Here is a 15,739-nt window from a genome sequence, read left to right as displayed (position 1 = left end):
TTAGCATTTGTTGACGACATATCTAAATTCTCTATAAATCGGTGTTAACCTCTTGTTTTGCCAGAAGACGTTTACCACCCTTCTCTTGAGATAACTTACGAAATCATAAGCAACGAAGTCGGCTGCACTAACAAAACACGTGTCTCTACCAGATGCTTTAATTTTTCCAAAACTAATTTCAACAATTTAAATAAAGAGCTTTCTGAGATAACGTGGCTCCGATATAAAGAGGATGTAGGGGAAAACGTTTTACATTTTAATAAAACCATTTATATTTTATTTGAAAAACATGTGCCCAAACGCACATGCTCGTACATTGAACCAGTGCAAGCCTGGTTTAAAGATTTAAAAGCTTTATTCAAATTATATATGAGAACTGGTTTACATTCTCATTATGCACAGTACGCTATTTTCCGTCATATGTATTTTGAACTTAATAAAAAGTGTTATAAAACTTACATATGTAAAATTAAAAGAAACATTATTTGCCACCCGAAGTCTTTTTATGATTTCGTAAATTCTAAACGCAGAACTAACGGGTTTCCTTCTGCCATGAAGTTTAGAAATAGCATTTTCAGCGACGATCAAGAGATTGCAAACTTCTTCGCTCAATTCTTTCACTCTAATTACTCTGCTGTGGTTGATTCATCACCTACAAATTATCCGTATGAGCTCATTTCTAGTAACTCAATATATGCCCCACATTTGCTGCTTGAAGATGTTCTACTACATCTAAAGACCCGAAAAGAATCCTTCAAATACGGTCCCGATTTGATCCCACATGTTTTCTTAAAAAATGTGCGGAATACATTTACCAGCCCTTACTGATCTGTTTAACCTCTCTTTAAAAAATGGCATTTTCCCGACGGCTTGGAAGGAATCTTTTCTTATCCCACTCCATAAAAAAGGAAGCAAGTTGTCTATTGAAAACTATCGTGGAATAGCAAAGCTCTCCGCTATCCCTAAGCTTTTCGAAACAATCGTTACTAATCACCTTACATTTTCGATTTCTACAATGATAGATAGTTCTCGGCATGGCTTTTGTAGAGCCAAATCAGCCACAATCAATTTGCTTGAATTTACAACTCACGTCTTTAATGGGTTTAGAAACAATCATCATATCGACGTTATATACACTGATTTGAGCAAAGCATTCAACAAAGTACGCCACTCATTACTTGTTTATAAACTTGAATTGCTTGGTTTTCAACCTGGCCTAACTAGCTGGATCTCCTCCTACCTTTGCGGTAGAACTCAAAGAGTCATTTTTAAAAACATTTATTCGAATGTCATCGAAGTTCCCTCCGGTGTGCCTCAGGGCAGCCATCTCGGTCCTATTCTGTTTTTGATCTTTATAAACGATGTTTTCACAACTATAAAATATTCTAAAATTTTAATGTATGCCGACGACGTAAAACTTTTTAAGTCATACGCGTCGGTTGAAGAACGTTCCGTACTCCAGGCGGATTTAAATCGTTTAGTTACTTGGTGTAATGCGAATTGTATGCCTCTCAACATAGAGAAATATAAATCCATGTGTTTTTCACGTGGGAACATACAACCAGCTTCCTACACAATTAATGGCCAAACTCTGGAAAGCGTTGATGTTTTTGTCGACTTGGAAGTTACAATGAATTGCAAACTTAATTTCAACCCTCATATTAATGCCACAGTCAATAAAGCGAGAGGAGTTTTAGCATTAGTGAAAAGATGGGCAAAGGAGTTTAGTGATCCTTACGTTACAAAAACCCTTTTTACATCATTGATGAGGCCGATATTAGAATATGGATCGATAATTTGGAATCCGCGCTATCAAGTTCATGTGGATAGACTCGAATCAATTCAAAAACAGTTTTTACTTTTCGCCTTGAGAAATCTTCAATGGGACTCTCCGTATAATCTTTCTCCTTACACTAATCGATTAAAACTAATAAATCTTTCTACACTTGCAAGTCGTAGAGAAATGCTAGGTGTACTATTTATGGCTAGACTTTTAAATGGATCGATTTCAAGCCCATTTCTTTTGAACGAAGTAAACTTGAATGTTCCATGCCGAGTTTCAAGGCATTATAAACCTATAATTCTTAACCAATGCAGAATCAATTTCCAACTACACGAATCTTTTCTATGTTTGTGTGAAGATTATAACTCTCACTCGAGAATAATTGATGTTTCGGACTCGCTCTTTGCCATAAAAAAGATGGTTCTATCTTCTCTTAATAATTAAAAAATTATATTTATACTTTTAGTCTATTGTATTTTGTGAATCTATATTTCTCAGCTGATGAGTTTCTCTGTAGCTGAGCGGTTTTAGATCTCGGCGCCTAAGAAGCCACTGCCTCTCAAAGACTCGGTAACAAAAAAGATAAAAACAAAGGATAAAAGAAAAATACAAAAAAATAAAAGTATGTATGAATAAAAAAAAAAAAACAAGAACAGGATTAGCCTGGTTTCATCGGGCCACTTGAGGGCAGTGCGCTGCCACAACGTCCGAGAAAAAAACAAAGAGCATAAACTTGTATGGTCATTTCAACAGAAGAAAAACTGTTATTCTCAAGTTAACAATATTCCGTATAAATGACGGATTCTCAATCAATATGACTAACATTTAAGTTGAAATATAAATGCCTGCAATATCAACAGCCACTGTTGTATTTTAACAGTTTACATTGGTATTTTAAGGGTGCCATTTATATTAGTTAGTAAATCCATCATGACTAAGCGCCCATTGAATATTCAATTATTATTTTTGTTTATGAGGATAAACTAAAAAGCAAAACAAAGTTTAATGGCTTTCATTTGGTGAACTATTTTTTTGTTGATTTTACTGTTAAAACGGTTTTTTCAACAATTTGTTCTAAGCTGAATCACCACGCCTTTGCAATGCATACAGTTTTTTCTTTCAGTGTATATGAACGTTTATAAAAGTGTTTCTCCAATCACACTGCTCCTAAACGAACGATAGATTGCTAAGAAATGGCACCGAAAAATTACAGCGCCATTCGGGATTCTTCCTAGTTGTGAAAATGTTGGAATGAAAATCATGCGAATTATAGAAAAAAAAAATAAGTAAAACAATATAAAAAATAAATAAAAAAATAAAAAAATCAAATAAGTTAAAATAAAATAAAATTAAAAAAAGTAAAAGAAATAAAATAACACAACAAAAATAAAATAAAATAATATTAAACAAAACAAAATAAAAATAATATGAAATTAAATTAAATAAAATAATCGAAAACAAAATAAAATAAAATAAAATAATATAAAATAAAATAAAATAAAAATTACAAAATTGGAAAAAATAATAAAATAAAATAAAAAAAAATAAAGTAAAATAATATAAAATAAAATTTAAAAAAGAAAATAAAAAAAAATAAAATCAAATAATATAAAATAAAATAAAATAATATAAAATAAAATAAAATGTACTAAATTAAAAAAAATAATAAAAAATAAAATAAAAAAAAAATAAAGTAAAAAAAAATTAAAAATGGAAAAAAATTTAAATAAAATAAAATAAAATAAAATAAAATAAAGTAAAATAATATAAAATAAAATTTAAAAAAGTAAAATAAAAAAATGAAATAAAGTAAAATAATATAATATAAAATTAAAAAAAGTAAAATAAAATAAAATATAATAAAAAAACTAAAAGAAATAAAATAAAATATAAGTAAGCGGAATGATTTATAGTTAACATATTGCCGGAAGGAAATACTTGCACAATCCAGTGAACTTAATAGCGAAAGAGTGTGGTCGAATTTAAAGGGAAATTACTGTTACTATCACTTATTTTTCTGGGCTGCAGCTCGATTAGGAAATGAAACTGGATCTTCGCTTTTCTGCAACCAAAAACCAAGCAAGCTGAAGAAGAACCGCTCTTCTTGCCGTCCATCAGTCAGAGCTGAGCGAGCGACAAAAGAAAGGCGAGAAATCCCCTTCCACACGTGTTAGTGTGACCATTCACTGTACTAAATGTTGTATTGCCCATTAGTTCCGCAAGCGCCTTCCAGCTGTTGGCTGGAAATTTTGAATGTAAGAGGCTTGTTTCCTGTGAGTTACGCATTTATTTTGGAGCGATAGTGGCTAATGCAAAGAGTGACAGGGAAAATGTAGACGTTTGTGATTACAAGAATGGTATTGCCTGAACGAACGGAACTAACTTCTCGTTTTATTTTACTGTCACTACCGCTTATGTGAGGATCACATAGGCTACGTACATATAATGCACGGTATGATGAGTGATGCTTGCGAAACCGCCGGTCTCCTTGCCCAATCTCTCTGTGCAACTTGAACCCATTACTCTCTTGTAGCGAATATTTTGCCTTTTCCTAAAATCGGGTATCTCTATGATCTTTTACCTTATGTTCTTACAGTACAGTTGCAGGCCTTTGAAATAAAACAGGAAGGCCATCGTTACTCCGGGGGTCAAAAACGTGTGAGTGCGTCTTGTTTGGATAAAGCTAGATATGTGGCCAGAGAGAAATATTTAGAAAACAACCATGGTCCGGGGTAGAAATTGCACTAAACAATCGTATATATTCTAATCTGGCATAAAAAGCGCATGGTTGGCCCAGTCTTACACGTGCTGTAAATGAGCACGGCCAGGGCGGTAACTCGGTCTTGCTTTTGTTGCTAGAATTGAAGTTATGGAAAGAAACGATTGTTGGGAGCAACAGCTCATCCACTGAGCAGCATTGGTTAAAAAAGGGGTTACAAAAAATGTTACCGTAGGTTTCAAACTTCTTGAAGAAAGCGAGCATCAAACAGTCCAACATCAAGTCCAGTCAAATAAACTTCCGCTAAAATGAAATACGCAGGTGGAACGCGATAGATTAAATGAGAATACATGTAAATTATAGTCCTCGATCGGGGACAAAACCGGCTCTGAATGGTAGATGAACTCTTAGTGCGAAGCCTTTTATGCCAAAACTATACCAATCCACTGCGGACGATATGGTGTAGAAAAAATGTATGATAAAGTATTTTGACATCACTTTACATTTCAAGTGGGGCCCCAATTATCCTGTAGGTCTCTTTTTACCAAAAGTAAACACGTTTCGCTCAAATAGTCATATATATGAACTATATTTACATTTAAAGAGTCTGCGGATAACCGAACCCTTAGACCCAAAAAATCCCTCACAACATCAATAAAAATACACATTTTCCATTAATTTTCAGCTACTTGTTGGTTGGTGCTATCCAGTGAGTGGTCGCTGCATATAACCGACAGCTATATATTTCGCCCCTGGCGTTTGATCATTTTGCTAAATTTGTTACCCGGTTTAGTTGGCGCCTTGATGTTATATGCCTTACCGGAGAGCCCAAAATTACTATTGGCACATGAAAAGGACTACGAAGCAGTTTCAGCCTTGCAATGGATTTGTAAATTTAATCGTGGTCAATCATTGGCAACCGTCTTTGATGAAGCAAATTTTAAGCTTAAACCTGAACAGATTGCCACTGAAGATTTACGTAGCAGTGGTGGCGGCATTTGGGGTATCCTAGTAACTATTTGGAGAGCCACAGTGCCGTTATTTCACAAACCTCATCGTAAAAATTTCTTATTGAGTGTTGTGGCATTGTTTTGCTTGTTTCTAAGTTCGGCGGGTATGCAAATTTGGTATCCTGAAATAGTAAATCGTTCATCGGGTGAAAATTCCACGAATTCGTCATCCGTGTGTGAGATATTGGAGGCTTCTTTCGTAAAGCAGCGATTCAATGCAACCGACGTCGAAGGGGAGGTAAGAAAATAATTTCATAATTTAACTTTAAACTCCCACACGCGTATTAAGTTAAAAAAAATTGGTGACTGTACTTACGTAAGCGCGTGAGAAGTTATATTTCTTTGGCATTAAAAAAGTGTTTAATTAATTACAATAAAATGATAAAAGGACTGGAAAAATATAGCAAATAAAGTTTAGTTTAAATTTGAAATATTAAATAATATTTATAATCGGAAGATCAATTATCAGTGGCTTATGATAAAAACGACTACCTATACTCTTGTTAAGAATTTTTATCAAACGTTTAAAATTTTAAATGAAAGAGCATTTTTCAAACCATTTATGCATCCTAAACCAGTAAAAATATTAACACACATAAATATGTATGTATGTAACGCTGATATGAATTGAATATACATACATGCATACATCCATACACATCCAATAATTGCACTGGCGAAGTTAAATACGCTATGAAATGCTTTTTTCACCATTCAATCTAATTCAACATGTATATATGTGACGCATAATGTGGTGTGGTGAAAGTCCCACTCAAACCAAGTTTACTCGTACAGTTAACAACGAACTGCGAACAGTCCTATCTGTGACGATAAAACACGTAAAATTTTCAGTAACATTTTTTAAGAACATCGGGAACTTTTGCGACTATTCCATTCCTTATCGTACGTATTTATGTGATTGCCCACATTGCTCACACATATAGGGCTAACGTACACAAACTATAGGGCTGTACTGTTCGTACAACTTTTTTGGGGAACAAGGTGGGATTTTTTGTTGTTGGCCAACATTTTCGGTCACTAGATTTTTGCTGGGTTTTGTGTTACATTTTTTAAAATTTCACTCTCATCATTTTTTCATAAGGCGCCTAAAGAAGCATAACTTCAAATGTGTATTATTTTACATGTGAATCCAACATCGCTTATTGTTAAGTTTTGTATTTAAATAATATTAAATCTGCAAACATTTTCTTCTTAACCACACTACCAATAAAATAATTAAAAAAAAAAAAATTTGTTAAACGGTTTTATTGAAAACAATACTTACATGAAGTAAGAATAACACTAAAAGCTAGAAAATAATTAGGTAGGTCCTAGGTACTAGTCATCACACTCCTCATCAATATAGGGAGTTGATCAGACAATTAAATAAAAAGCGTTGGGCGCGTGAAATTTCTAAAAATGTGAGGCGTAGCATAACCTGATTAAGGTTCAGTTCGCCTTACTTATGACTATCAATAGATCTGACGCGTCCAACGCTTTTATTTAATTGTCTGATCAACGCCCTATATTGATGAGGAGTGTGATGACTAGTACCTAGGACCTACTTAATTATTTTCTAGCTTTTAGTATTATTCTTCCTTCATGTAAGTATTGTTTTCAATAAAACCGTTTAACTAAACATTTTTTTTAAATTATGTTATTTTCAAGCTTTTAGTATTTATTTAATTGCCTATTATTTCTCATTCTATTTAGTTCATTTAGTGAATCATTATTATAAGGACTCTTCCTGACAATTTGTTACAATTTAAGTCCCCAATACATAATCCTTCCAAAGACTTTACTCGACTCTGCGCCACGTATGCTTGTCCCTCCTCGAACTCCAAAATATTTTGATGTCACTTCTACCGGACTGTATGTAATATTTGTTCCAAATATGAGCCAAACCGTACATCATAGGGCGCTTTCTGTTCATGTATGTATTATGTGTTCCAAATATGGACCAAATCGGACCACAAATACGATTTTTTTTGAATATCTCGATCCTTGCACCACCTAGCGGCGCTTTGTTTTCATAGGTCGCTTTCTATTCATGTATAAATTATGTTTTCCAAATATGGACCAAATCGGACCACAAATGCGATTTTTTGAAATATTTCGATCCGTGCGCCACTTATCGCAGTTTTTTTCTTATTATTGCATTGTCATCGGGTTCTGAACTATATTCCAAGTTTCAAGCTTGTAGCTTATCGGGATGTTACTTAAATTTCAATTACAAAATTCGTACCGACCAGTCAGCCTGTCAAGTCAAGCTAAATAAAACCGTTTAAAAATATAATTATGGCTTCTTAGTTGCTTCCTTTTATGGTAACTATAGTTATGCAAGTTTTTTAAAATTTAGAAAAAATTGCCGGGCACCCTCTCTAATTCCCCGCTTTTAAAGCCGCTCGGAGTGTTTTTGACCTAGACCAATACCATCTGGCATATGATTTATATAGATGATCTACTATTTAAGCAAGTTTGTAAATTTCGATAGAGCTCTCGGATACGATTGATCCCTGCGTGTCTTTTTGGGAGCACTTCGAAATTGTTTTGGGATTGCTTAAAGAGATGAATGCCTGAAAAATTTGGGATCATTACTTCGGCATTGCTTTTATGACTTTTTTTGATATAATTTTGGTATAAAGTCGGGTTTATTTCGGGACTATCTACTGGGCTATTTGGCCTTGCATTTTCTTTATACTGGGAATGTTACTTAATAATACTAAACGGTTGTTGGATAAAATTCTTCTGCTTTGCATTCTGTAACGTGGCGATTCTAAAGTCTAGCTTGGAACCCAGAAACTGAATTGCAAACGATTCTTACCTATTTATATTTGAACAGCCGGCAATAAAAATTGTTCTTATTTCGATAGTGATTTCATGAAAAGCTCATAAACATATCATGGAAAAACCAATAAAAACATAAAACAAAAATTCATTAAAATGAGACTCCCATTTAACTTTCATTTAAGGTTTCAATTAAAATAAAAACTAAATGTATTGCGCGAATAAGAGATTTTAGGTCGAACTTCTCTTCCAAATAGGCGGGACGGGACCGACTCCTAACGGAATCCGCTAGACAGATGAGTCTTCACTGAGTGCTTTTCATGGTAGAAATATACTCTGAGAGTTTGCCAAGTACTGCCGAGGGGCGACGCCGCTTAGAAAAAATTCCTTCTAAAATTTTGATGTTGCTGTGAACACAGGATTTTCGGTGTGGTAGGCGGAGCACGCTACCATCACACCACGGCGGCCCCGTTCAATAAGCTGCCCCATTTCTACTGCACTTTATTTTGCATTTCGTTTTTATGAATATGCTTATAATTTTTTGTTTTAAATTAAAAAAATTATTTTTATTGCCAGTCGTTCAGATATGATAAGACTTAAACCCCTATTTTTTGATAAACTAATTTTGCTAATCTGCGTATACTAATTTAATTAAGCTCATGCTCTTTCAAAAATGGTCAAATTTAAAGCCAAAATTTAAGATATTTAATGGGTTCAAATAAACCCAAATCATTTTTTATACCTTCACCAAAGTTACATTCTTATTGGATAAACGTCTAAAGAGCTGCTGTGGGAAGAAACAGGCAGTCGCCGTTGTGTGATGGTAGCTTGCTCCGCCATCTATTCCGAAGATCCTGTGTTCACAACCCGGGGAAAGCAACATCAAAATGTTAGAAACAAGGTTTTTCAATTAGAAGAAAATTTGTCTAAGCGGGGTCGCCCCTCGGCAGTATTTAGCAAGTACTCCGAGTGTATTTTTGCCATAAAAAGCTCTCAGTGAAAACTCGTATGCCTTGCAGAAGCCGTTCGAATTCTGCATAAAAACAACTAGGTCCTGTCCCGCCAATTTGTAGGAAAAATTAAAAGGAGCGCAGCGCAAATTTGAAGTAAAATCGGCCTAAAATCTCTTCGGAGGTTATCGCGCCTTACTTTAGTTTTTTTTATTTTAGGAAGAAATATATTTTATAAATTCTTGCCCCTTTTTTCTTTCCCTGTTTCTATCCCTTGGCGGCCGTCGTAGTGGTAGCGTGCTCCACCAATCACGATGGAGCTCCTGGGTTCAAGCCCTGGGCAAGGTAATATAAAAAAATATAAGAAAAAGGTTTTTCCTATTAAAAACAAGTTTTTCTTTGGTTAGGGTTGCCATTTAGGGTTGCCACATATTCGAAATAAAAAAAAATTGCATGAGATATGCCGATATGGGTATCAAACGAAAGGTATTTCACTCCGCATTGCAATAGGGACATTTTTGAGCAGGACTGCCATTTAGGGTTGCCACCTATTCGAAATTAAAAAAAAATGCATGAAATATGCCGATATGGTTATCAAACGAAAGGTATTTCACTCCGCATTACAATAGGGACTTTTTTGAGTAGGGTTGCCATTTAGGGTTGGGGTAGTTAGACGAAATAGTACTCTACTTACTCATATTCTATTAAAGCTTTAACGGAGAACATTAAAGTTAAAAATATTCGTAAAAAATCTTACACATGATTCGACTTAATTTTAAATAATTTTCTTTTAAATGAATAATTGCAATTTGTCACAGATTACTATTAGAAAAATTTCTCAGCACTACGAAATGTTGCCGAGCAAAGCTCGGTCGCCCAGGTACTATATGTAATACCAGTATTCTTGCTAAGATTCCAAGGGCTTTTGATTTCGCCCTGCAGAACTTTTTCATTTTCTTCTACTTAATATGGTAGGTGTCACGCCCATTTTACAAAGTTTTTTCCAAAGTTATATTTTGCGTCAATAAATCAATCCAATTACCATGTTTCATCCCTTTTTTCGTATTTGGTATAGAATAATGGCATTTTTTGCATTTTTGTAATTTTCGATATCGAAAAAGTGGGCGTGGTCATAGTCGGATTTCGGCCATTTTTTATCCCAATATAAAGTGAGTTAAGATAAGTACGTGAACTGAGTTTAGTAAAGATATACCGATTTTTGCTCAAGTTATCGTGTTAACGGCCGAGCGGAAGGACATACGCTCGACTGTGTATAAAAACTGGGCGTGGCTTCAACCGATTTCGGCATTTTCACAGAAAACAGTTATCGTCATAGGATCTATGATCCTACCAAATTTTACAAGGATTGGTAAATTTTTGTTCGACTAATGGCATTAAAAGTATCCTAGACAAATTAAATGAAAAAGGGCGGAGCCACGCCCATTTATAAATTTTCTTTTATTTTTGTGTGTTGTTGCACCATATCATTACTGGAGTTGAATCTTGACATAATTTACTTATATACTGTAAAATATTAAATTTTTTGTTAAAATTTTACCTTAAAAAAAAATTTTTTTTAAAAGGTGTTCTTCATCCGATTTTGCTAATTTTTATTTACCACATATATAGTTACGGTAGTAACGTTCCTGCCAAATTTCATCATGATATCTTCAACGACTGCCAAATTACAGTTTGCAAAACTTTTAAATTACCTTCTTTTAAAAGTGGGCGGTGCCACGCCCATTGTCCAAAATTTTACTAATTTTCTATTCTGCGTCATAAGATCAACCCATCTACCAAGTTTCATCGGTTTACCCGCATTTAGTTATGAATTATCGCGTTTTTCGGTTTTTCGAAATTTTCGATATCGAAGAAGTGGGCGTGGTATAGTCCGATATCGTTCATTTTAAATAGCAATCTGAGATGAGTGCCCAGGAACCTACGTACCAAATTTCATCAAGATACCTCAAAATTTACTCAAGTTATCGTGTTAACGGACAGACGAACGGACGGACGGACGGACATGGCTCAATCAAATTTGTTTACGATACTAATGATTTTGATATATGGAAGTTCATATCTATCTCGATTCCTTTATACCTGTACCACCAACCGTTATCTAATCAAAGTTAATATACTCTGTGTGCAAAGCACGCTGAGTATAAAAACGAAGCAAAAGCTTGAGCTAAACCTACTTGCAGGTGAATTATGTCAAGTATACATATGTATATACATACATTTTTCTATCCCTTACCTTTCTCTAATTATTTCCATCTCACTTTTCTTTTCCCATATAAATTCCCACTCTATCCTTCTTTTTAATGAAATTATATAATTTTTGTCTAGAATCGATTCGATTTTGACTCGATTCCTAGAAAATCTATAGAAGGTTAAAAATTTGACCCAAAATAAACCATTCATCGGCTTAAGCAATTTTTTATTTACATTTAAAACCTTTGAGTTAACTACTCTGCTCTGTTTTAAAATTTTTGTCCGTTTAAATTGTAAACTTAACAGACCAATAAATCTAAAATCTCAAAACTGTTTTAAAACAAAACCAAAAATTTAAAAAAAATATTCAAGCAGAAATTTGTAGACCCCTGGGGGTTTTAAACAAAACCACAAGGTTTAAAAAAGATTTAAAATTAAAACTTGTATATACCTTTGGCTTTAAAGCAAAACATAAAAGTTTAAACTTAGTTCTGAAAAGTTTAAAATAAAAAAATTTTATATTTGAAAGTTGATAGAAGTCATAATTTCTTCTTCACAACATTACGTGAAACCTATGAAGTGTTGCGATATGTTGTACAAGTATGGTAGATTTGTGGATAACGCACACGACATTGATCGTGAGCAGTTGAACTCGAAATTTATCGACGTACTGCACAATTTTTTTTGTTTAAGCAGGAGTAAACTTCTCTAGTTTAAAATTGAAACCAAGCTCTCCTTGCTCTTTTAATCAATCTTAAACCAAATTTGGCTTGATCGTACATGCGGTAGAAAAAAGTTCTTGATCTAGGCTTATACTTTTTACTGTGTAAACTATTTAACTAAAGCAGGTTTTTTGTTTTATTGGAGTTTATAACCGTTTTATATTTCATTCTTTGTAGATTTGTGATGATACCATCTCTACAAAAACCTACATTGACAACATGATTGTGGGCTGTGCATTTCTTGTTGGATTTTCAATACAAGGCGTACTCTTAAATCCATTGGGACGTAAAAATGTTTTATTAGCTGCTCTTGCTTTTGGCACACTTAGTGGAGTTTTGTTGCATTTTGTTGTTAATACGCAAGCAGTATTGGTGCTTTTCTGTTTGTATATACTTCTACCAGGATTATCAATATCTGTATTATGTGGCGCAATGGTGGATTTGGTACCTACACATTTAAGGTAATTTAAAATTTTGACTTTAAACTGAAGGAGTGCTGCGAAAAGGAAGTGCATACTTTCAATTAATTTTTTTTCGAAGTGTACTTGTCTGATCTTTATGGGTAAGGCCCTGTTAAAGAGTGTGGTCTAAGTTGCCGCCAAAGTCCAACCAACGTTACTACTCCATCGCCAGCATATATGTGCGATTTTGGTACTTTTCTTCCTTTTTCACTGAGGTTAAAATTCACAACTCCGCCCACAACATTTGGTACACTTTCATTAACCCACATATAATTTTCAAGTTACTTATGTATATGGAAATCTTACCACAAAAATTGCTCAGTCAATAAAATGTAGCAGACCAATGACATTTCATAATAAGAAAAGTCATGGATATAAGGGCAAACACATTACACGGACTTATCAGAAAAATTCTTGTTTTAGTATCAAGATATTTGGATCGGTTATCAAACACTTTTCGTGATAGATTTTTTTCACTAGTTGAGCTAAGAAAATTTTTTTCAAATGCACGTGTGCCTCTAACAAATTTGGCAGGGCTTTCGGCAGTTAGATGAATTTGATTTGAAAACTAAGTAAAATAATGCAAATAATTGGTTTTATGTTTGGTAACACTTTCAAAATTTTTTACAAAGAAATCCTATTTAAAAATTGCAGGAGTATTGTGGTGTTCCAGGAGTATTGTGGTGTTGAGGCACGACGAATACTTGAAAACTAAGTAGCTTGGCATAAGAAATATTTTAACTGTATGTAAGGCAGGAATAGTTCTTGAAAGCGGTAACTTTATAAATGAATAACGAATCGCGATTGAACAAATTTACTTTTATATTCAGATTTTGAAGCAAATGTAAAAAAGATTTGTTTTCGAAAGACGTGTTTTGTGGTTTATTCTCGTCGGTACAGAACTCCATAAACTTCAATAACAACGCTGTTAACTAATTTCTAGTACCTACCTAAATGTAATCAGGTTCCGTTATTGCACAGTTGAAACTTTTAAGACGTTTGATTTTTAACCTCAACGTTCAGGGGAAAAAGTAAGCATCATTTATGATTTACTGAGTTTGCTCATAGTTCGGCTACACCAAAACGCAAATTTTTGAGCTAGTTTGCATAATTTTCGCTTTAACGCGAATTGAAAAACAAGAGCAGGAAAAAAGTGTACAGCTTCCTTAGTAAAAACAAACATTTTTATTTACAATTCGCTAAAAATGCCAAAATGATTATTATGGTAGTTAAGAAGACTTGTGAGCGTGAAGTTTTTCCAAAAAATGAAGAAAAAATTTCTTTCAATGATTAAAAACGTGAAGGATAGGGACCTAAATGTATAGTAAAGATCCAATATCAGTGCAAAATGCGAAATGTTGAGATATACTGGCACGAAGATAGAATTATTTAATAAATAACACAATTTTAAGTCCGTAAAAAGATGGAAGTATCAAAGCAAAGAAAATAGCGGTTGAATTCGGCTGGTAAAAAAACTACTTTTGTTGTAAGCTATTTGTGCTAAAGGCTGAAGGATAACCTGTTACTGTTACATAGTAACACTTTATCCATGAAATTAAAAAAAAGAAGGCTGCTTTCTAATGCGGAATATTATAATAACAGTAAAAAATCCAACGGATGAATACCTTCCAAAGCCCGCCCAACAGATACGAGGGGCGAATCTGAATGATGCACGTATTATTTTTTGCCGAGTTGTTGATAGGCTCACGTTTGTTAAGCGTCGATATCTAAAACTGCTTGACTACAGAATAAAAATCATCAGCTGAGTATTATACATAACAGTTAGAAATTAAACATATACTACATTGTTGAATAAGTGTTAATATAAATTAACCAGTTCCACATCAATAATTGCCGCTAGATGGGTTAAACTCTCCTTTGCGCCTAGCCTAGAGAGTTACAAACATGCATACAAACAAGTGAAGCGTGAATCCGTTATATCAAATGACATCGAATGAGAGTTGAAATTATGACACAAACAACGAAAAGGTTCATTTAATTCCAAATTAGTTCTACACAGCCTCAAAAGAAGAGGGTGGTAATGTCTTGACGCTCTTGAAGCAAGATTGAAGTTTACTTCGTTCAAAATAAAGGAACCAGAAGCCATTCATCCATTCAGCGGTTTAGCTATGAATACTACGTCTAGAGTTTCTCTACGACTTGCAAGAGTTGGAAGATTAATATGTCAACCGAATAGAATAAGGTATACGATTATGCGCAGAGTCCCACTGAAAATTCCTTGAAGATAAAAGTAAAAATTGGCTTGGTATTGATTCTAGTCTATCTGCGCGAACTTGACATCTCGTATTCTAGACTATTAATCCGTATTCTAGTATTGGTCTAACTAATGTGATAAAAAGGGCTTTAGTTACATGAGGGTTACCAAATTTTTTGGACCACGGTTCACGAATTATAGAACACTGCCAGCCTTATTTACAGTAGCATTAATATGAAGGTTGAAACTAAGTTTATAATTTACTAATACAAGACAAAAATTGTGCAAGCGGCTGTTGGCAAAGAACTCCGAGAGGGGCACATGAATTTACATTTATTGAGGTTCAGCGGTATTGAACTTAGGTTGCTCTAAGGAACTAAGCAGTTTAAATCCACTTGAAGCAAGGGACGTTCTTCAATAGAGGCATAAGCCGTAAAAAGTTTTATCATTAGCACACTTTAAGATTTTGTAACATCTTTAATAAATAACCAGAACAGAATTGGACCGAGATGACTCCCTGTAGGAGGGACATCAATGACATTTAAAAGAAGATGACGGTTCTTTCTGTTAAAATGGGGCAGAAGGTACCAAAAATTTCTTATCTGAACAATCGGTTGTATGGCATACATACCGTATATAAATACGATCTCTATAATTCTTTCAGACAGCAATGTATGCTATATACGTAAGCATTTGGTGAAATTTGAAGCTTCTAACTCTTAAAATGGGGCAGAAATTACGAACAGTTTCTTATCTGAACAATCGGTTTTATGGGATATACACTGTATATACCGAAGATCTATACAATTTTTTCAGACAACATTGAATATCTTATACGTAAGCATTCGGTGAAATTTGAAGCTTCTAGCTCTTAAAATAGG

General features: G+C 33.9%; 1 protein-coding gene across 1 annotated transcript in view; it reads left to right on the top strand.

Moving 5' to 3' along the window:
• The window catches only part of LOC137237917 (synaptic vesicle glycoprotein 2A-like), a 36,560-nt gene that overhangs the window by 19,763 nt on the left and 1,058 nt on the right, over nt 1–15,739 (top strand). The window contains exons 4-5 of the mRNA XM_067762286.1: nt 5,188–5,750; nt 12,360–12,643. Coding sequence (XP_067618387.1) covers nt 5,188–5,750; nt 12,360–12,643 — 847 coding nt within the window. The remainder of the gene's footprint in view (nt 1–5,187; nt 5,751–12,359; nt 12,644–15,739) is intronic.

The sequence above is a fragment of the Eurosta solidaginis genome, chromosome 1 (assembly GCF_040869045.1).
Source record: "Eurosta solidaginis isolate ZX-2024a chromosome 1, ASM4086904v1, whole genome shotgun sequence".
NCBI classification, from domain to species: Eukaryota; Metazoa; Arthropoda; class Insecta; order Diptera; family Tephritidae; genus Eurosta; species Eurosta solidaginis.
This window is presented reverse-complemented; position numbering and strand designations above follow the sequence as displayed.